Here is a 23,069-nt window from a genome sequence, read left to right on the forward strand (position 1 = left end):
AGTAAAGTACAAGAAATTTACTTAAAGTTTTAGGACATTACTTGATTGTATGGTGCAATCACTTTGATGATTACATCGTAGAATTTCCCACATTTTACTATATTTTTATGTTTGGAGGTATTAACAATGATTAGAAAGTTATATCTTTGAAATTTTTCTTCTTTTTTTTTAAAAAAAAATTCTGATGCAATGAAAACAAGAAACAACCAATTGGAAGCAAAATTCTAGTGGAATACTCGCACTGTCTGACTCTTTCTCTGCTTGCATTGCAATCACATGCTCAGATTGATACTGCAAGTGCGAGTGGGGCGTATCCATCCCGTGGCGTGTTCACTGTGATTGGCCGGCTAGTGGGGTGCTGCTGGTGAAGGCGGTGGTCAACGTTGACTCTAGTTAAAGCCATCGATGTCGTCTCATCTCACGCGTTAAATTTGTAGGATTAGGACAGGCAATACATCTTAAAAATAAAAATAAAATTTGAATATATAATAGGCGTTGTCCCATACAAACATAGCCTACCCCATCCCTTAGACATTGGGTTGTACTTGTACTGTTGACCGTGAAAACTTCTAGAAAATTGCACTTTTGTCCCACAAGTTTACAGGCTTCTAACTTTAGTCCTCGGAACTGTTGTAAGAACTAAGAAGTAAACTATATTGCTCGAGCAAAGTGTTCTATTGACTATAGAGCAATGCTGTAGTGCAGGGATTTAAAACCTACTAGAAACATCTCGTGCAAGGGTCAAATTGTACATCCAATGAGTTTAATCTCAATCGTTAGGGTTAGGACATCCACGATTTTGTCGACAAGGAAGTCATTCTATTTAGGAAAAAAGATAATTTCCATGCACACTTCCTTTAATTTTGCGAATGTTAGAGAAACCCCCACCGTTTTAAATAAGATATTTACTACCCCTGACAGTTGACTCAATGTTATGAACTTACGACGAACTATGAAATATGAAAACAGTTAGCTAAAACTTCAGGAATTATGTATAATGAGTGATGAATTACTATATCAACTGTAAGTTTGCACACAAGAGTGACTCTCGTACGTGTCGGTTATCTAAAGTGTATGAAAATATGAATTACCTAAAATGACTCGGGTTGTGACAATTTTTTTCTGATAATAAACTCTCACTCAAAATCCTTGGTGCAAAATACTCATATACTAGATACTAGGTTTTGCACCCGCGCAATGTTAAGGGCCATAACTTTTTTTACGAATGTTTATATTTGTCATAATAATGTATGCAATAACTAATATATAGTATACTAAAACTAATGATAAAGCTACTTTTAGGTTAAAAAAAATATGAACACTAGATTGGTAATAAATTATCTAAATTTCTCAGAAGATTGTACTAATTAATATTTCATATGGTATAAAAGCTAAAATCTCTCCCAGATAATCTTAATTTTAATTTTCAGTAACTCCAATCAGAATATCATGGTTGTAATATAATAACCCTTAAGTGGCCCACTAATTTTAAATGAACGAACTTTCTTACGGTAGGTTCGATAATGGTGTAAATAATTATGTAAAGCATATCATGGCCACGTCCAATTCTAACGTTGCAAATTAAAAGAGACTATTTAAATTAGTTATGAATTAAAATATACTCTCTTTTTTTTATCAATGTGGGTTGGTTTTAGCTTAATCGACAATTGTGCCTCGATCCGGTGTTAGTCTTGTAATTGGAGAAAACTCACAATTGGAAGATGGCATTTATCCCTTCGTGGATCGGCCTCACTAGAATTGTGATTAATTTGACCTAGTGGACTTCCGAATAATAAGTAATACATACCGAAATATCATAAATAAAAAGAGACTACTTAAATTAGTGACAAATTGAAATAGAGTTTTTGCCAACGTGGTTGGGTTTAGAGGAGTTGGCGTTTAATATCATTCGGGTGCAAATTTTGTAAATGGCGAAAATTCATGGTTGTGAGAAGTTTATTCTTTAGTGGTTCGACCTCGTTCGAATCTAAATTAGTCGAATCTAATAGACTCTCAATATACACCCAAAAAAAGATATTCACATACTTAATTTCAATAAATATAAAAAATTAATTTTTAAAAAAAGAAAGAAAGAAAAGGTGGGTGGCGAGGGTGGGAAAATCCACACTACTCGCCACCCATATACAGTAGTTTTACATGTATTAAACGGTGAGAGATACCATTTAAAGGGGATTTGTCAAACTCATTGAAAATTAATGAAAAGGCTCTTTATTCTGGTTTGAGAGGTCAAGTCCCACCGGCGGTAAAAATCATCCTCTGGATTAGGACAAGGAAGTTTAACAATAATTATTTTAACAAAATTAAAAGAGTTAATGTAAAAAATGCATGAATATTATTGTAATTTATTTGTGAAATGTGGTCAAAAGCGTGACAGTCTTTTTCTCTTTTTTATTGTTTACAAGCACATGATTTGAAAGTTATGCTAATCGTGACAGGTATTAACAAATGCTCATCTGACCCTAAATGCTCACTCGCCAATGTAATGGCAATTCCTATTATAATATAATATATACTCCTTCGAAAGTGAGAATTTTAGTTATTACCCTCCCCGGACTGGTCACCGATGGTTGGCCAGTCAATCCATATATTAGTAAATAAATAAATTGCATGAAATTTAGTAATAGCGGTGATCATTTTAAAATTTCACACGAGTTTTAAACCGTAAGCGCTTATATTTGAAATATCATATACGCATTTGTCTTTCATTTAATTAATTTCATGCTATGGGAATGATGTTGTCTAAGCCTGAATAGGATTACTGTTCAAACAACTACATTACAGGGGCCAAGGTTTATGATTTATTGTAAATGATAATTGAGGGGAAATAGTTAAATTTTTAAGTTTTAACACCACATAGGATGTTGTCTAATTTTGCATGTGACATATAACATTTGTCTTCCGAGGCAACAAAGGTCTACATATAAAATAAATTGCAGATCCATGTTTTTCTTTGAAAAACTTTTTGATTTTCTTTTTTCTTGAAAATAAACCTTTGGATTTATCACCTAACAAAGTAATAGAAAATAATGAGTCCGAGAGCTAACCAATTAAAATAAAAATTAAATGTGAAATATGATCCTGATTGCTTACCAAGAATGAATGCCATTTTATCGAATCTCCTTTTCTCACTGTCTCCATCTTTCTTTCGTGACTATGGTGTGCGTTCAAAAATCAAACGTCCACATCCATGGTTTTTTAAGGTATCTCTTTGGTTTAATTAATTTTTTTTCAATTACTAATGAACGTAAGTACAATAAAATAAAAATCGTATCAATTAATAAAAAGATACGGATAATCTCAATCTCACCTTGAAAATCAAACCTATAATCTCTTTATTGATAGATGAGTACGTGAACCATTGTATTATGCTCTCTTTCTCTAATAATTTTTTAAATTAACCAAAAAAGAACTTCTCCGTTTCTTTTTTTTAAAGTCCTCCTCTCCTCCTTTATACTTGATTTGCAAAGAACACATCAACTTTTTGTCAAGAAACACCGATCTCTTGTCGGATACAGGTACATTGAAGTGCAAGCACACATGTATCTGAACACAACATGCCTTCTAAACACAAAAAATGAAACGATTCTTTTCATATTGTTTATAGCCGGAAAGACCAAAAAAGAAAACAAAAATTGATTTATGTTTTGTTTATTTCTTAACGAGGGGCGTCGAAAATTTTCTCTTACTAATCCCTCTACTTAGGTGAGCACACCTTACGAGTCCACTTAAAAAAATTAGTCCAGCCACACAGTTCATGCAGATAAGTTGGCTCAAGAGATTGATATGTAGAAATGATAAGGAGTTTGGATTTGATAACAAGAGAGTTTAACCCTAAGATCCTAAGCTTAAATCTTGTCGGAGACTATTGGAAATAACTCCAGTTAATGCACAGGGCCTAACATCGATAGTTGGCTTAGCGTAAATAAGGAAGTATTAACCCGAGAAAAACCTCACCGTTATGCTAAAAGTAAATTGATGATAGGGGTTGTTTCTATTCATTAATCTAACAATGTATTCCACATGGTTTCAGACCTAATGACAGTCTAATCTACAGGTCCAAGACTTATGTCCGTACAATTTTTGAAATTGTCAAAACTCAAAAGCTGAGAGATTCTAAGATCATCTTTGGCAGCAACACTGTGCGTATTTCTCCACACCATGTGGCGTATAGAGAGATGCGTGTTGTGCCTCTATGCCGCTAGAGAAGCTCGGTGTCTCTCCACGAGCGAAGCCTCGTCTCTCTGCAAAGAGACGAATGAGTGGCTGTCGCGTGGCAGTTGTAGGGCCCACGCGACACCCGCTTTTTCCTTTTAAATTTTTTAAAAATAACGTCGTTGATGCCAACAGCCTAAAATATGGTTGTTGGTGCCAACAGTCGGAATTTCGGCCGTTAACCAGCCAAATTTCAATTTTTTTTTTGTTTTTTGAAAAAATTGCAAACTACCCTTATAAATACCCATTTGAACTTAAAATCATTTTCACCCCCAAATTACACTCTATCTTCTTCTTCGACCCGAAAAATGTCGCCAAATTTCGAATGCTTTCTAGTTTTACATGCAAAATCCAAACTGCCCCCCAAATCCTAATTCCTAAAATCTCAAAATCCTTAATACAAATACAACTGGATATTCACTAGCAAAACTTGCCATTCATGAGAAGATGCTCGCATAAGTTCTTAGCAAAGTACTTGTAATATTATGTTTCAATTTTAACTATGTAATTTGAATTTATGTTTTTAATCTTCACTATGTAATGAAATTTAACTTTTGCTATATCATGTCTTATTGAAAGTTATTAATTAATATAAATTTGAATAACTAGCCGTTAAAAAATAGACATTTGAAAGTAGTCGTTAAAAAGTAGCTGTTGGAAAATAGTCGTTGAAAAGTAGCAGTCGGAAACTAGTCATTTTAATCACTTCCTCTCTATAAAATGCTTTCAAGCTCATTTGCACTCCTCACATCCTCTCATCTGCACTGATACACATCCTCTCAAAACACTTATCCAATATCCAACCTCTAAACATGGTCAAAAACCTTGATCAATCCGACGACTTCTCTTTGGATCCCTTAGATTAGATGGAAGAGATGTTGCTTGATGATACAGAAGTGCGCTGCCTTGAACTCCTTGAACAAATGCAGCAAGGGATGTATGGGGAAAGCTCTTCCTTCAAACCTAGTAAGGGGACAATAAACATAGAACATGTTGCAGGACACCGACGCCTTCTGAAGGACTACTTTACTGAGGAGCTGATGTACCCTCCTGAGACATTCTGGCGAAGATTCGGAATGTGAGAACATGTGTTCCTTTGTATTGTCGATAGCCTCTCAAATCTTGATCCATATTTCCAACAAAGGTTCGATGTAGCACGCAACATAGCCTTATCCTCGCTGCAAAAATGCAAGGCTGCCATGCGTATATTGGCGTACGGAGTAGCAGCTGATGCCGTTGACGACTATCTCCGAATAGGGGAGAGCATCGCAATCAATGCTTGGAAAAGTTCATCCAAAGCGTTGTTTCAGTTTTCGAGGGCCAACACTTGCGAATGTCTAGCACAGAAGATGTCTAACGCCTGCTACGGATAGGGAAGGCCCACAGTCTTGCTTCGCAATTATACGTAGCCCTGCTCGATCTTGGCCCATGAAGAAGGTTGGAATGATTCTGAGAGTTTGCATTATAATCCATAATATGATTGTTGAGGATGAGAAGAACACGTATAATGTGAACTTCTCATACGATGATGTGGCCAACAACTTACCATTACCGAAGCTAGAGAAGAAAATTTTTGCTCCATATGAGGAATATGTTCGAAATCATTTCAACCTTTGGGATAGAGAAAAGCATTGATAACTACAAGCAAACTTGGTGAAACATATTTGACAATTTCAACATACCCGCTAAATTACCCACTAAATTGTCGTTCATCATGCATTTTTTTGGCTTGAACGTCATGTAATTTTATTTTCTTGTAACGAGTTTTAATTAATTTAATTAATTTTTATTATTATTGTCTATTAATTTAAATAAATTTTAACTATGTTTAATTAAAAATACTTAATGTTAATTATCAATAATAATTATATATGATTATATATAATATTAGTTATATTAATTTAATTGAGTGTATTAGCTCTTCAGAGACTTGCAAGCTCAGACAACTGGGAGATTTCTCTTTTTGCTGAGTGTATCTCTGAATGATGTGGCGCCTATATGTAAGAGCTAGGCCCACTTTAGAGACCTGGGAGAGAGACTCTTGTAGTCTAATTAAGAACATCTTTATACTTTCCATAGGAAAAACTACACTTTTAGCCCACTATCTTTAGACGCTTTTCTATTTTAGTTCACTTTCTATCTTTTATTTGTTTTCATCCAATCGCTTTACTTGCTTTTCTGTTTTAGCCCTTTTCCTTTTTATTTGTTCATTTTCGTCCTATACTTTTGGTTGCTTTTATGTTTTTGTCCTCTAATTAAATTTTCAATTAGGAAAATATTATGTGTTGGTCCCAACTTCTGTAACTTTTTAAATTATATCCTAATTCCCTCTTTCTTTCTTCGCAATTTTTTCTTTACGACTAAAAAATTTATTATTTAGTCTTTTGTGTTTAAGTCTCCCGCAAAAATGTAGTACGAACTTTTTTACAATAAAATATATTTTAAAATATTAAAAAAATAGGAGGAAGATTGTAGAGAGAAAAGGTGAACGAAGGAGGGGAAACGTCGGACGTTAATACAATGGTCAATGACTTTCTGTGATGTCCCCCTTCTCTCTTTACAAAGAAAAAGATAGTGAAGAGAGATCAAAGTGGTAGAGGCTAAAATTGGCCACTGTGAGTCGGATGATGTCGCCGACGACTTCATTCGGTGAAGTGGCGACCACAGCATGCCCGGTGTCACGGTTGCTTCTTTTTTCGGTGGAATGATTGTTTCTTTTTTCGACGGAACAGTTGTATTTAGATCTACTGCTCTATCTCTTTGAGTAGGGCAGTAGCCAACATTACTAGAGGTGAGCTCCTAACAACCTTGCACAATACAGTGGTCGCTAGGTGTTGAGCCCCACCACCCTTTCTCTCTAGCTCAAATATATTTGTTTTAATTTTTAAAATTTTTAATTTCAATTTTCCATCTTCATGAAGAGAGGGACATGGAATGTTACCAAGGACATCGTCTATGTGATGCTATACGCGATTGGGCTTGCATCCTTCTCTTCATCTCCATGTTTCATCATATTTTTTAAACTAATAGTTCGATTTTTTTGAAAATAACTTTTAGTTTAATATGATTTTAGCATTTATGATTGAAAAATTAAAGGAGAAGACTAAGAAATATGTAACGTTTAACATGAAGAACGTTATTGAAGGAAAAAGAGTACTATGATGAAATCGAAAAAATAATTAAAATTGAAGACCAAAGTTCATTTTTCTCTAATAAAAAATTGAAAAGGATGAAAATAAAAAAGTAACTTAAGGTACGGGATAAAAACAAACAAAAAAAAAAGCAGATGGGCTAAAATAGAAAAGTAAGTACAGCTTTTGAATGAAAATGAACAAAAAAAAACAGAAAAAGAAAGTAGACTAAAATAAAAAAGCATCCAAAGTAATGGTTAAAAGTGTAGTTTTCCTTATCAATATAAATTGATTCAAACAGTTCGAATCTTATTCCACTTAAATAAAATCTCAAATCCAAATTTTTATAAATACAAAAAATTCACGCTGTTAAAATTTTATCCATTTATAAACCGTGCCGACTCGACTAAATTAATTAAGATTCAATCTTAACTTCCAGATACTCCACACGGAAAAAGTGTAATTTTCCTTTTCTCATACTGTAAGCAATTAGTGCAACTCAGAGTCAAACATAGTAGAGGTAGGTTATCTTTTTGAGGTTTCGTCACTTTCAATTTTGTCAAAACCTTGAATTCCTTCAACTCCAACTTGTTTGCCTTTGCCCGAGAAAATCTTGCACGATAAAGCATATTCCAAGTTGGAAGAAAGTCTTCTTCTAATTTAAACAACCACACCATCATGGGAAGGTTCAACATATAGCATCAATTACCTAAGGAATCATCTACGTTACAGGACCATACCGAATCTTTCCACATCATTCCTATAATCATGCCGAGCAGTACAGCTTAGATCAATATCAATTACATAATGTCGCTGAATTCTTTCCGCGTTCGATAACTAGTTATTAAGAACAGCTTTCAACAAAAACACCACCGCCAAAGAACCAGAAGTTCACTGCAACGAGATTCAACTGTTGTTCCTAGATCCCCCACGACATAAACAAAATCTGAAACCCTAATGAACTATTTGAGCTTATATACAGATCCTCAAGCCTTCCATGCACAAGCAGTAAAATATCAGCCATCTGTCGAAACTTGTTCTAACTTCCACAAGCCATGCACTCTTCCCGATTCATCAAAGAGCACACCATCTGTGCCATCTGAGTGCCATCATCTTCTGCAGGCTTGGGCTCCTGAGATACCCGGACATGTGATTAGAGAGTCTAAATAGATTAGCAACTTAAACGAGAGAGGCACTCATTACCTTGAGAGCTGTAGTATCAACTGTGAACTTGATGGCATCAGCTGCAGCCCGGGATCGCAAGTAATACATCCCTGTCTTCAAACCCTACACACAGCACAAACAAAGAGGTTAAGAGAATCAACAAATGCAAGACCTCTACATCGGTCAATGTTAATGATTAGACAACTTTCACGGGGTCACATGAATACCTTGGACCATGCATAGAAATGTAAGGAAGTGAGCTTCCCAAAATTGGGCTGGTCCATATGAATATTCAGGCTTTGGCTTTGGTCTATATAACATCCACGATCAACAGCCATATCAACCAATGTCTTCTGCTTGATCTCCCACACAGTCCTGGACAAACGAAATCATCTCAACACAACAAACAAAGATGAACCAACACAAGGAACTAGTTAGGAAAAATTTAGTTACTTGTAGATGAGTTTCAGTTCTTCAGGAATTTCAGGAATGTTTTGAACAGAACCACTCTCATATATGATCTTGTTCTTCAAGTCTGGGGACCATAGACCCATCTCAGTCAGGTCATGAAGCAGATGCTTGTTCACCACAACAAATTCACCACTGCAAAAACAAAGCATAATGTTGAGAATAATGCCAATAAACCCATTTCATCAATCAAGCAGCCAGAAAAGGAAAGGACATCAAAACAAACCTCAGAACTCTCCTACTGTAGATATTGGATGTATAGGGTTCAAAGCACTCATTGTTCCCAAGAATCTGACTGGTCGAAGCAGTAGGCATTGGGGCTATGAGAAGCGAATTCCTCACTCCATTATTGGCTATCATTCCCCGGAGACCATTCCAGTCCCAGCGGTCCGATGGAGTCACACCCCACATATCAGGCTGAACAATACCCTGATATATTATAAACACTATATTTAGCCTCAAAGCATTTCATTAGGCACCATCCCAAGTCAAAGGGATGTGCAAACAGAATATGAAAAATTGCAGGCCCACATACCTTGCTCACAGGGCTTCCATAGTACGTCTCATAAGGCCCTTCTTTTGCAGCCAACTCACAGGAAGCTTTTAGAGCATGATAGTATATGGTTTCAAATATGTCCTTGTTTAATTGCTGAGCCTGAAGTTCATAAGGAACCTACAGTCAGTACTCAGAATAGAATGAGCTCATGATTAATTGCTGGGAAAGATCAGGCAATAGCTTCACCTCGGGTGAATCAAACGCCATTCCCAGCAAGATGAATGTGTCGGCAAGACCCTGGACACCAATGCCAATGGGCCTATGCCGCAGATTTGAGGTTCTTGCAGTTTCAACAGGGTAGTAATTTACATCAATGATTTTGTTCAAGTTTGCAGTAATTATAGAGGCAACCTGCCAGCAGATAACAAGAGAGGAAAAGCTTATAAGACAGAATTCAAGAAAAATCCCATCCCAGAAGAGAAGATTCCACTCCAAACAAAACAAAATTATTAAGTAATACAAACCTCCCCCAGCTTCTCAAAATCAAAATATCGATTCCTTGAGCCTCTGCTACCAACAAGTTTAGAGGGATGGGACTCCATGGGGATATTCTGTGACAAATAAACCTCACCATCAGATGAATAAAAAATCAGAGTAAAAAAATTTCAGAAATAGATGCCCTACCTTCTCTCGGACATAACGTGGCAAGGCAATTGATGCAAGATTACACACAGCAGTTTCTGTTGGACTTGTGTATTCAATAATCTCAGTGCACAAATTTGAAGATTTGATAGTTCCCAGATTCTGCTGATTGCTCTTTTTGTTGCAAGTATCCTAGAAGAGCAACACAGACAGAATAAACTATTTAATGACAGTCAAAGAAACAGTTGACTCTGGTCTTATGAGAAAATGAGGCAAACATGTACATACACCAAGGCGTTTTACCTTAAAAAGCATGTAGGGTGTCCCAGTTTCTATCTGGGATTTGAGTATCTCAAACCAGAGATTCTGTGCTTGGACAACTTTCTTTACTTTACCCTGAGCAAACAGATAACAGATGTTCATTCTCCTTGCAGATACTACATAGATTTTATAAACAAGACATAACCTTAAAAGTTAGTTTTACCTGTCTTTCATACTGAGTATACAACTTCTCATATTCTTCACCCCAGCAATCTGCCAATCCTGGAGCCTCATTTGGGCAAAATAATGACCACACACCATTACTTTGGACCCTTTCCATAAAGAGGTCAGGTACCCAAAGGGCATAGAATAAATCACGAGCTCGGTGCTCTTCCTGCAATATTATAATTAATTATTACAGAATCCAAAGAGAGAACAATGCACCAATAGATCAGTAAACTCAGCCATATCATGGGTCAAATAACAAAGGACAGCCTCCTAAAGCATAAAACTACCTTTCCATGGTTCTTCCTGAGATCAAGGAACTCAAAAATATCAGCATGCCATGGCTCCAAGTACACAGCAAAAGCACCTACATGTGGCATAGCCAAAAGAACGATGAGTAACAGATGTTAAGCCTGAATAAAATAACAAAGAATAGAATGTAACTGTACCTTTTCTCTTGCCTCCCCCTTGATCAACATAACGAGCAGTATCATTGAAGACACGTAGCATTGGAACAATGCCATTAGATGTGCCATTTGTCCCTCTGATATAACTACCAGTTGCACGAATATTATGAACTGATACCCCAATCCCTCCAGCTGATTTGCTGATGACAGCACACTCCTTCAACGTATCATAAATTCCTTCAATGCTGTCCTCTTTCATGCACACCAGGAAGCAGCTGCTCAGCTGCAGAAAGGAATCAACAAAACCATACAAGGTTAAAAGACACAATTTGCACAAAAATCGAGAGGTTCAGTTTTCTGCACATTCAACATACCTGGGGCCTCGGTGTTCCTGCATTAAAGAGCGTAGGAGATGCATGAGTGAACCACCGCTGAGACATCATATGATAGGTTCTAATGACAGAGTCAATGTCATCCTTATGGATTCCAACAGCAACCCTCATCAACATGTGCTGGGGTCTCTCCACGACCTTCCCCTGGACCTTCAAGAGGTAAGACCTCTCAAGGGTTTTAAACCCAAAGTAATCATAGTCGAAGTCTCGATCATAGATGATCTCACTGTCCAGACGAGCAGCATTCTGTTACAAAGTAAACCAACATCGGGTAAGGAGAGACAGTAACAGAATTACAAAAATGTAAACTTCACTGCAGATAACTCAGAAGCAAAACTCTAATGGTCAAATTACAGAAATCAGACATGAGAATAATCCTTCTGAAGCAATGGGCATACCTTCATGATTATTTCATACACATCATCAGCAATCAGAGGAGCCTTTAGACCAGATCTCTCATTGAAATGGCTATACATATCCTTGATCCTGCACCAATAATCCAAATAAATTAAAATAAGCTCCTTATGTTCACATATCACGTGGGAAAGTGTAATTTGATAAGAACTTACGTCTCAGAGAACGACTTCTTGGTGTTCTTGTGAAGATTTGATACAGCAATCCGAGCAGCCAACTGAAAGAGAGGTTAAGATGAGCATAAACATCCAAATTAAACCTTTAAACCCCACTGATCAAAAAACCAATTTTGATAACAACGAATTAACCATACAAACAATTCACAGAGCCTAAAATCTATTACTAATCATCAGCAAAGCAAATCCAGACCACAAACAGATACTAATTCCTTGTAATGAGCAGAAACGAAACATAAATCATACCATGCCCAGATAATTCAAACCCAACAATTACGACCCATAAAGAAACGGTAATTCATGGTCCACAGCCTAGATAATATCCTCCTTAATGAAACCCACCGAGTAAGATACAGAGATAGTGAGAAGAGAACTACTCACGCAGGCATAATCGGGATGATTGGCAGTCATAGCAGCAGCGGTCTCAGCCGCCAACTCATCAAGCTGACTGGTGGTGACGCCCTTGTACACCCCAGCACACACCTTCTGGGACACCAACACGGGGTCACAGTGCTCGGTGCTGAGCCCATAACTGAGCTTCTTCAGCCTCGCGGTGATCTTATCGAAGTGGACCGCCTCCTGGCGCCCGTCTCTCTTGACGACGTACATGTTCGCCAGGAGAAAAGAGGGATATCACGCTCTCACTGGGGTAATTCGTCGAACAGGTCCTCTGCCAAGATCAATGCAGGGCAGAAATGGGCTATTCGGTTCTGCACAGATCACGGGAATGGAGGGATTGGGTGCTTATTATATAGGTGGGATGGTTGGCAATGGAGTGCTGGGGAAGTTTTGGGGTGTTCAAAACTTGAAAATTTATGGGGGATTTTAGGGTTTTTCCCTCTCTGGTATTTGAAAGTTTGGCGGCAAAATGGAGGAGGGAGGAGCGAGCGCGGAGGCTTTTGGTGCTGGAAATGGGGGATCCGTGGTGGGGCCCACTTGAGAAAGGAGGGGTGGGGACCATACGGGAAATTGAATTTCAATTTTAAAGGGAAAGATTTTTATTCTTACTGTTAGGAGCGTTCCCCACTTTTGGCGTTGGCGCCAATTTTTGGAATTTTGGCGCGAATTAGGCCGCTTCTTGTCTGCGATATTATGGGCTTTTGCCCATTGATTCTGCATCCAATTGGGAATTCATATCTTACATGAAGAACGTGCCAAATAAAAATTTGAAGAAAAAGATGAATTCACATGAAGAAGTGGGATTTTGTTCAAATTCAAAGGTTGCTCTCCTGATGAGAAGCCCATCTCTTGCTACCGTTGGAAGTCTTGAATTATCCTGACAGTCCATCCTATATGTAATTGTGTCGGTCGTGAGTTCTGATGAGTATTTCTTAAAGAAAACAAATGGGACAACGGAAACATGAAAATTTGGGTATCGGGCAGAGAGGTGAGATTGGGGGGCTAACCTGCTCGCACGATCTGCTCGTGGAGTGCTAGACATGATGGAATAAGACCTAAATGAGCGGGTCGATGCCTGATGGTTCGATGACTTAGGAGGAGCGTCGAAGATATTAAGTTGATCCCGTCGTAAATGTGGCCTAAATAAATTTTGGGCTCGAGGAAAGCCAGCAGAAGGGCCTGATTACTTACTTTAGTATAGATTGTGGGCTGACAGACCATCGAATTCTATGCAATTAAAGATCCCTGAAAGAGCAATTTTTTGTTCTTAGAATGTGTTTGCCGCGACATAACTAATGGACAGAATCATGACCGGATTCAATAAGATTAGGACTCGATAATCTGTTGCTCTTACATTCATGATATATATGACATTCGATTCTCATAATCTTCGTAATTAACCATATTTGTTGTACTCTGATCTCTATTTAATGGTGGATTTTCGCTTCGATCCCTTCTCTAATACAATATCATATCAGAGCCATAAACGGCAATCTATTTTTTTTACTCCCAGTCTTCCTTCCGTCTCCCCTTCAGCCCCCTTCTGGCCGTAATGTAGATCAAAATATATACATCTATCTCACAATTCGAACTACATCGGGCGAAGGGAGGCATAGCCAACGTTATGCTTACACATCCCGATAATAAATTCATCATCACAGATTACAATGATCATATATACACTAATAGGAGCGATCCTTATATGTTGTTTCTCTTCACCGTTATCGATTGGCAGTATAATCAAAATTAACCTGCGTGCCTATGACTATGAGCTATCACCTTACTGCGCCACGACAGTTAGGAGGTATCAAAAGCTGGCTGGTCTTTGCCTTCGCTTACACTGCACGTACATACCTCATCAGTTAGTAGTGGCAAGGCGCCTTTGTGCCACGGTCCGTTAACATTTGACAGGTTCGGTCGCGGTGTAGATATCAGCCACATCTCTATATCTTCTTCTCTTGTTCAGCCAGTGAACTTCCTCTTCTCCCCCGAAAACTCCTTCCACCAGCGGTATTAACCTTGCAGATGGTGTTACCTCGTCACATGGGCCTATCGACGTATGCTGATCAGATTCCACTCCATCGTCGTCTCTCTTCCGCTTCTTCTTCTTCTTCTTCTTCCTTTTCTTCTTGTCCTTCTTGCAGCTGCTGACTATGCCACCGCTGCTGTAGCTGTTCTCTTTGTCTTCGCTGAGCTGCATGAGCTGCCGAGCCGCCAACAGCACGTCCGACTCCGTGAAGCCCTCAGAGTCGCGCTCCCACTTGCTCACATGTCGGTGTAATTGTAAAAGCTCCTGGTGATGATGATTGGCCATTGGAGATATTTTCTTCGATGAGAATGGATAGGTGACAATGAATGAGAGAGAGAGAGAGAGAGAGAGATTGGTTCAATTCAATTTCATGAACATCTATGACCGACTAAGCGTGCGCTGTCTGTAAACGGTTTTCTTTTCTTTTCCTTTGCTTTATGAGGAAGGAGAGGAGACGCAGACCGCGTTTTCCTTCTCTGCGTATGTCATGGGAGAGAGTGCGTGTGTTGTTTCGTAAGCATCTTTTTCTTCTTCTTCTTCTTCTTTTTTTCCCTTTTTTTAGATGAGTCTACTCAATCAATCGAAAAGTAATAATTTCTCAATCACGAGTAAAAAAAGAAGAAATGAATAATCACTCGGACAAAACCATGTTATAGTATTTTCTTATTTATTTTCTTAAAATACGATCTTATTTGTCTACTAAGAAAGACTAGTAAAGCGGCCCAAGCATGGCACGGACCTTTGCGTTTTATGACTTTAATTAATATTTAAAATTAAAGTTATGAATGCTGATAGGATAAAATTTCGAACTAGCTTCTCTATCTCATTTTTTGTGTATTATCTATTATGTAATTAATGAATTCATCTTGATAATCACATAACGCATTAATACAGAGGCTGTGAATGGACTTTTGATCATGAGCTGAGGGAAGTCTTATGGAAGATTCTCGTTGGACAAATAGAGATCTCTCATAGCAAAAGTCTAAAATAATCATATACTATAGTCAATATATGGGCCAGTAAATTGAATACACGAGACGAAAGATATAATTAAAATATTACAAATATATAAATAAAGTTGTAATCAATGCATTAAATAGGGGTAAAAAAGAAAATGTCAAAATGATACAGGGACAAATTGGTAAAATCATTACTAATTCATATATTAATATACTATATATATTATAAAGAAAATATTAAAAAATGTATGAAATATTTCAATCACTTATTATCGTATCGTTAACAAATAAAATTATATTCATCATTTTAAAAAATAAGTAACTATTTATATTTATATAACTAATATATATTATAAAGAAAATATTCAAAAATATAAGAAAAATATTTCAATCACTTGTTATCATATCATTAACAAATAAAAGTATATTCATCATTTATACTTATATAAACTTATAATTAATTTAAAAAAGTTTAAGCATTATAGCTAATCTTATAAAAGCCTAATTAAATAAAACTCTCATCTAAGTGACTGGGTCATTTTATTTAAAAGTGTTCAAATTTATAAAACTTAATATATGTTGATAAACAGGTACTTATTCTAAACAAAACTAACGATCTTATATGAAAGTATTCAAATTTTAGATTAATTTCTCTTAGAAATTAATTTGATTATTGCAATGATGTATATATTACATGAATTCCTTACTTAAGATATATATTCTTCTATTACAAATTTGAATTTACTGCATAATTTTTATATGCAAATATAAATTATAAATTCAAACCAATTATTGTTTTCATATTTAAACTTTCATAATAAAATTTTATTTATAAAATCCGTACAATGCACGGGGCCAATAAGCTAGTGGGTAATAAGTTAAAAAAATAATACATAAAATATGGATTACTTATCAAATATTTTTTTCTAAGTTTTAGTATTGTCATCATGCAGAAGTTATGTCTTTCCAAAACACTTGGAATTTATCTATTTTATATGTTACAATACGTTAAGATGCTAAAAAAAATCTAAGTTGCCCAAATGTATTCTAGGTCCTTACATACCCAAAGCCAATCATTTTTCTCTTCCATAACTTGCTTGTTGTTCCTTCTCTCTCTCTCCCTGTTTTTTTTTTTGGTAATATGTTTCCTTCTCTTAAGATAGGTTTTTTTTTCATTTTTACGTTGTTTTGCTGTTGTTCTTGTATAAATATTGGGATAATTCACTGATGGTAGGTCGTGTTTAAAATAAAATTACTCTTCTAGTCACTACCTAAAGTCCGTCCAATACAAATGTACATGTATGTGTGTGAGAGAGAGTTTGTGAGTTATGGCCTTTCATTAGTTTAGGACAAAAAGACATTACTCCATTTGGCACATTTTTATTCCGGGTGACTCAAAAAGTCACTCTACATACTCACTTTTTCTTACATGACACATTCATATGCTTTGTTTCCGGCTTTATAATTGTATATAGATTCTTAAAACACATTGATAATTTATATGTAAATCAATTTAATTAATAGGACTTCTGCAATATCTATGTAGAAAATTGAAAACTTATTAATGCAAGGGATTCCAAGGGATGGGCAAGCACGAGAGATTGCCTAAGAAGTTTGTGTGGAAGCTTCTCGTTGAGCCAAATCAAATAATCTCGTTGCAGGAGTCCGAATTAATATACACATATATATATATATAGATAATAGATAATAAAAGGTAAATATCAAAAAATGGTATAGCACAGTGGTGCATGCTATCGCCAAATAACCAAGAGAATTTATGTTTGATATTTAATGGGACAACTCGTGCCTCTTATTAGCTATTAGGATTTTTATTTTATTATATTAGATTCACGAATCTCCATTGTAATTAAAAATAGAAGATAAATTTGTACATGAATTTAAGAAATTTTTTATTAAGGAAATTATTTAACTATCTTCCCCGCTTCTTCTATTTTCTCTCCTCCTATTTCTCCTCTCTCTTCCCATTTTTAGTTTTTTCCCCCATATATCATTACTGTTAGTAACTTTCAAGTTTTAATTAAAAACCCCATTTAATTTTTATAAATAAACCCACTCATACTTTCAAATAACAAAAAATATATAATTTTCTTAGAAAATTTATAAATTTATGTTCTAAAACACTTAATTTAAAAGAATTATATAACACTGTACGTAACGAGGGTGATATTCTAGTTTAATTTATTACAGTTTAAAAGTTTAGATTGAATCGATACTAATATAGCTTTTCATTTTATTAGCTAGAGAAAAAGTATGTATTTGGTCAACTAATTTTGCTCATTTTTCTGTTTTAATATTTTTCATTTTCTTTCATCATGTATCTTTGCATGCACGGTCGTTCTTCCGATTCTCACTTTCAACATTAGTACGAAAAATATTATAACGTGTACTCTCAACACGTTCAGTAGTACGTAGAGCAATTTATTTTTCAGTTATAAAGGAGACTCATGGGCAATTTAGGTAGAAAGGCAAAAAAGCATTTTAAGATTTTGAAGCGGATGCTGCCATACATCATCGTCGATTAAAATCGCGCATTGGAAGATGAGACCTATTACGAGGAACACACACAACCAATTTACGGAACTGTGCATCCCTTCTGTTAACTCTACCAACAACTGTGTCGTCGTATTTACGAGTCTGATCGTTGCCGAGCAAATATATACAGTATAGATCATCACCAGGGACGGAAACCGGAGGATACTCGAGGAAGGCAAGGTCCTTGCAGCAGATATATAAGAACATAAACTTTTCGACTTAAGAGTTCGAATCGCAGTAATTTTAAGAAAATTTAAAAAATGATGTATAAATTTTCCTATATCATTTGAATCTTAAGGTGGGCAAACATCACCAGGCTACTTCGGATTAGTTCTCTTGTGTTCTATTGTTCCGATATCTTCTTTTCCTTTAAGATAACACCGATTCCAACCAAATTGAACTTATTAGTGGTATTGTTTCATATCCATATGGGGTTGTTCGTTTGGGGCATCAAAAGAGTTTGACCGGGCAACGAAAGAAAAAAAAACAATGAGAAGACCTCTCCTCGAACAAAGTCCCGCGGAGTTGACTTCGGGGACTTTACAGAATGTTTGCGGGCCATCGGATAATTTACGAGTCAGAGAGTCAGACCCGTTCCAACGGTCACGATCACGATGGGCCCAGCTTGAAATTGTCAAATTCCAAAGGCTATTATCCATTTTTCTAGTCCAATTTTCAATTGCAAATGGCGTTTCACGTTACGCTGCTTTTCTGTTCTATTGGAGCTGAGTCAGAAAAGCCAATAGGCAAAAGACACGAATAGTACATGGAGGAGACCAAAGACCGTTGCCCTGACACGACTGTTTCATAGAAATCTTGTTCTGTCATTAGTATTGATTAGTAATCACAGGTAAGTGATAACTTAGCTTGACCACTCCTCGAGTCGAGCACGAGACCTCGAGGTCAAACCTTACACAAGGAAGCCCGAGAAAGGATATTGAACTATAGAACCTGTCATAAGTGACCGTACAGGCTGTCATAATTGACTGTACAGGTTTTCATGTCTTCCAAACACGAATGGTGCCATCGACGGAGGCTGTTATCATACAGTTGTCCTTTGGATGGTAACTCACACTAGTTACCTGCACATAAAATGGCACTGGTGTAAACCAAACCCGAAGCAGATACTGATAGGAGAAGAACTATGTTAGACTTTTGACATGCTAAGGAACGGAAGGAGAGGTTGAAAAGAGGTACTCACCACTGAAGTGTGAACGCGGAAACTGGATATGACAGACGCATCTACCAAGTCCCAGAAATAGATGAAGCCATCCTCGGATCCGCCAGTCACATGGGCATCAGTGTTGGTAAGGCAGCAGTCCATTTTGAATGACTTATGTCAGACGCAAGAAAGATCAAATAAATGATATTAGGGCAATGGAAGTAAAACAAAATGACAGAAGGGAAGGATTTGCTGCTAAGTGTAAAAACCATTTTGCAATAAAGGATCAAACAAAAGACGGTGAATATGATATGCAAAAACACCGACCAAACTGACGATGCTTCTCAGGGTGCTGACAATGTATAAGTGTGTCGCAATAACACACAGGAAAGAACAATGGCACTGCAAAGAAATGAAGAGCAACTATCAAGATCTAAGTGTAAATCTCTCCTAACCTTGCAAGTATGGCCCTTATATTCTTGCAATAGCTCACCAGTTGACCTGCCATGCCAGAGGAGTATGAGCATTACGGCAAATTTCAAGAACTACAAACATAGCTATTATGATCAGAGGATGAAAATCCACCTGTCCAGAAGACGTATTGTTGAATCCAAGCAACCCGCTAGAATACAGTTCCCGTCGTTCGACAAAGAGATGCAGTTAACAGGTTGCCCCAAGTCATCAGATATCTCTCTGTATGAAACAACAGAACGAGAGGATGAAAATGCCGCTAACATTATCTAGACCAAGTGCAAGGAGCATCGAGACGGTCTAAGAAACATGATAAAAGAAGAAGAAGCAATAATCTAATCCTAATAAAAACACAAGGGGATTCTCAAGGACAAGAAATCTAAATTTTCAATATACTCAAAAACCCAATAATTTCTCTCTTCCCAAGTAATCACTTTTATACATATCTTCTCCTCCGTTGGTCACTAACAATTCTTGAATACCTGCCAATTCGAATGTCAAACGTTCTGACCGTTCCATCAACACTTCCTCCAATAATTTCTGTTTTTGTTAAACAAACTGACATAACACTGTCTGAAAATGCATCTATGATCTGCACCCAAGCAAAGACCCTCAATGAGTAAACACCAATAAATGTTATGCATGAGGCTAGAGATCAATTTCTTTGAAGAACAAATGACCTGAATTGGCTCAGTGCTGTGGGATCGGCAGTCCCAGGCACGCAACGATTGATCATAGCCAGCTGACACCACTACCGATGAATACTCATTAAACTTCACTGCATTCACCTGCAGAGTGAAAACTCAGTTGCAGTAAGCAACAAATGTAAATGGATGACATACAAATATCATGGAACTCAAACACAAAAGGCACTTTCAACTGAAAATCCTGTCGGCAGACTGTTCATGAAGAAACATTATAGCAAGACTAAGTCCTTTCAGTTGATGATGGCATTCAATAGACCTCCCCGTGAATAAAACTTTTCAGTCACCAAAAAATGAGACAATTTCCCCAAACTCTTCGTTACGATTCTCGTCAGTAATAGCAGGGAACAAATCCGCTGTGGTTTTGGTGAAACTACAACCACCAATTACATAATAACAAGGAAATGGAAATGAGAAATAGAGTTTCAAGTTTTAAAAGGATAGCTGCAAATGCTAAGAGGAGAAAACCTCACTGTCATGCCCTCGAAATTTCCTGATTACACGACCAGTTGATACATCCCAATAGAAGATCTGCCGGTCTCCTCCGCACGAGACTAACTTTGAGTTGTCCCTACAATAAACCGATACAAGACTTCATTATCGACTGACAAACAAAAGCTAATATGTTAATATGATTGAATCTGAGAAAAATCTAGACCGCGAGTTAATCGGCTGAATCCATAACAAATAGTAACTAGAACTCGATCGTATTGGCATCATCCAAACTGAATCCAATTCAATTTTGTTTACTTATCGAATGCCAACTGGTGATTTTTCAATTTCAACCAACACATTTCCAAAATATGAAGAGGACGAACATCCAATGCACACAGCTGCCATTTCCAAGTAACAACCGCTCTATTCATCTGAAAACACTCTAACAAAAATAATTAGGGTTCCAATCGACTCAATTCCGTGCTAGTCGAAACATTCCCGCTCAAATTCACATCCTACCGAAACAAGCAATCAAAGCGGACCAGACGGCTTGCTCGATAGAGGGAAAGGAGGACAATTACGAGGTGCAGTGGACGTCGCGGACCTCACGGCCATGAGATTTGTAGGTCTTGATCTGAATCCCACGGTGAGGGTTCCACAGGCGGATGGTCCGGTCCTTGCCGCAGCTGAGGCAGTAGTTCCCGTCTCCATTGAACCGAGCTGCCAGTACCGCGCCCTCGTGGCCCTTGAGCACGTTGGCCTCCTTACGGGGAAGATCGCTCGCGCTCATCTCCGCCTCCTCCGCCGCGTCGTCGCCGGCCGTTGCTTACTTCCCGCCGCCTGCGCAGGTCGGCAACAGAACGTCCCACGCGGTTCAGTGGCTACTTTGGGCAGCGATGAGTCCACATTTGGGCCCTGCAATGGTATATATGCGGACCTTGGCCCCAATCACAATTAGTACTTACTAACTCCTAATTAGGCCCCCTTCCTTGTGTCGAGTCGTGTCGTGTCGAGCATGTTCGTGTCTAGTCATATTTCGATTTTTCTCCGTGTAATTCCAAGCTTGGCTCGAACATGCTACATCGAGAAAGACCATGCTAGGTCAATCCCTTCGCGATTGGTCAATTTCTCTACTCTTATATGACCTTCTTAGACCTATCTATGATGAAAATCTGACCACTTCTTTATACTACATTCGCCTTTCTTCTAACTCGGGATGCCGATACCATATGTACTTATTCATGATAAAATTTACGCGATGTCGACTCAATATTCTCGATTTTTAATCTCATTGCTCTGAAAATTCACCTCCCTTTAATGTATGCAGAGATCTTTAATAGAGAATTAGATCAATTAGGAACACAAAGAGACCTCAAACGTGAATTAAGTAAACATTACATGATCAATTAATTGTTAGTATCGACCCTTTGATCTTTCACTGACCATCAGTTACACAGTCCCTCACTCTCCTGATCATCTCTATAAATAAACCTTTAAGCCAAGCTCTGTTCTTCATCCATCTGTTTCACGTCTCCACTAGGCAACACGCCGTTCGAGAAATTTATAGTACAATGCCGACCCTCGACCGATCGATCATCCTCTTGATCACGCTCTTCACTTGCCTTGCCTCTTGCACGGGGGCGATAAGGGTGATCGAAGCTCCACCTTTGCCTGTTGCTACATCAAACCCGGGCCACAGCCTTGCCCAGAGGCTAGAGGCGGCTGCTGGAGGGGCCACGCTGGTGGACTGCTGGGATGCGCTGGTGGAGCTCAAGTCGTGCTCGAACGAGATCATCCTCTTCTTCCTCAATGGAGAGACGAGCCTCGGGGCCCCTTGCTGCGCCGCCGTCGATATCATCACTCGTAGCTGCTGGCCCGCTATGCTGACCTCCCTCGGGTTCACTCCTGAGGAAGGAAACATTCTCCGAGGCTACTGCGACGCCAAGGCCGCTGGCCCCGCCCCCTCCCCGGCCTCTTCTTCTTCGCCGTAGTTCATCGACTCTGAGAACATTATGCTAATACAATATGAAGGTTTTACCTTTAAATGCCACTTTTGTTGAATAACTATCGGAGGTGTATTGGGTGTAGATATGCTTTGTCAATCGAAATATACAATCTCCCAATATTCTTTCGGTTTTTAATCATTGAGGAAATCATATTGACGAACAAGAACTAAGGAGAAATCACTTTATTTCATTGATAAAATCACGATAATCTGATGAATAACGAAGAAGAATTACAACTCAGTTAATCGCGTGTACGTACATTGTCTGAAAAACAGTACAGACAAGAAGCAACGAGGTACACTGCAAGAAAGCAAGAACTCAAAAGATCAAGAAATCCCAATG

The 23,069-nt window shown here is 37.7% G+C and overlaps 3 protein-coding genes across 4 annotated transcripts; 1 reads left to right on the top strand and 2 right to left on the bottom strand.

Moving 5' to 3' along the window:
* Positions 1-7,998: 7,998 nt before the first annotated feature.
* Positions 7,999-12,892, bottom strand: LOC116201351 (ribonucleoside-diphosphate reductase large subunit). Its single transcript, XM_031532564.1, has 17 exons — positions 12,391-12,892; positions 11,989-12,050; positions 11,818-11,905; positions 11,402-11,665; positions 11,070-11,310; positions 10,911-10,987; positions 10,619-10,789; positions 10,438-10,530; positions 10,177-10,326; positions 10,017-10,103; positions 9,739-9,903; positions 9,532-9,651; positions 9,223-9,425; positions 8,982-9,131; positions 8,756-8,903; positions 8,568-8,651; positions 7,999-8,496 (listed from the first exon to the last, which is right to left on the bottom strand). Exons 1-17 carry the CDS (start codon positions 12,616-12,618, stop codon positions 8,404-8,406), a joined length of 2,424 nt encoding a protein of 807 aa, XP_031388424.1. The 5' UTR covers positions 12,619-12,892; the 3' UTR covers positions 7,999-8,403.
* A 5,830-nt stretch (positions 12,893-18,722) lies between these two features.
* On the bottom strand, positions 18,723-21,717 carry LOC116202086 (WD repeat domain-containing protein 83). Of its 2 annotated transcripts, none has more exons than XM_031533606.1 (8): positions 21,326-21,717; positions 20,755-20,857; positions 20,263-20,370; positions 20,065-20,174; positions 19,697-19,804; positions 19,567-19,612; positions 19,151-19,282; positions 18,723-19,031 (listed from the first exon to the last, which is right to left on the bottom strand). In XM_031533606.1, the coding sequence occupies exons 1-8, from the start codon at positions 21,430-21,432 to the stop codon at positions 18,948-18,950; spliced, it is 798 nt and encodes a 265-aa protein (XP_031389466.1). In that variant the 5' UTR covers positions 21,433-21,717; the 3' UTR covers positions 18,723-18,947. The 2 variants fall into 2 exon arrangements, with proteins under 2 accessions (XP_031389466.1, XP_031389465.1); XM_031533605.1 differs by having other exon boundaries at positions 21,303-21,708.
* A 503-nt stretch (positions 21,718-22,220) lies between these two features.
* LOC116201322 (egg cell-secreted protein 1.4-like) lies at positions 22,221-22,862 on the top strand. Its single transcript, XM_031532524.1, has one exon. It carries the CDS (start codon positions 22,293-22,295, stop codon positions 22,710-22,712), a length of 420 nt encoding a protein of 139 aa, XP_031388384.1. The 5' UTR covers positions 22,221-22,292; the 3' UTR covers positions 22,713-22,862.
* The last annotated feature ends 207 nt before the right edge of the window (positions 22,863-23,069 follow it).

This window comes from Punica granatum, chromosome 3, assembly GCF_007655135.1.
Source record: "Punica granatum isolate Tunisia-2019 chromosome 3, ASM765513v2, whole genome shotgun sequence".
Classification (NCBI taxonomy): domain Eukaryota; kingdom Viridiplantae; phylum Streptophyta; class Magnoliopsida; order Myrtales; family Lythraceae; genus Punica; species Punica granatum.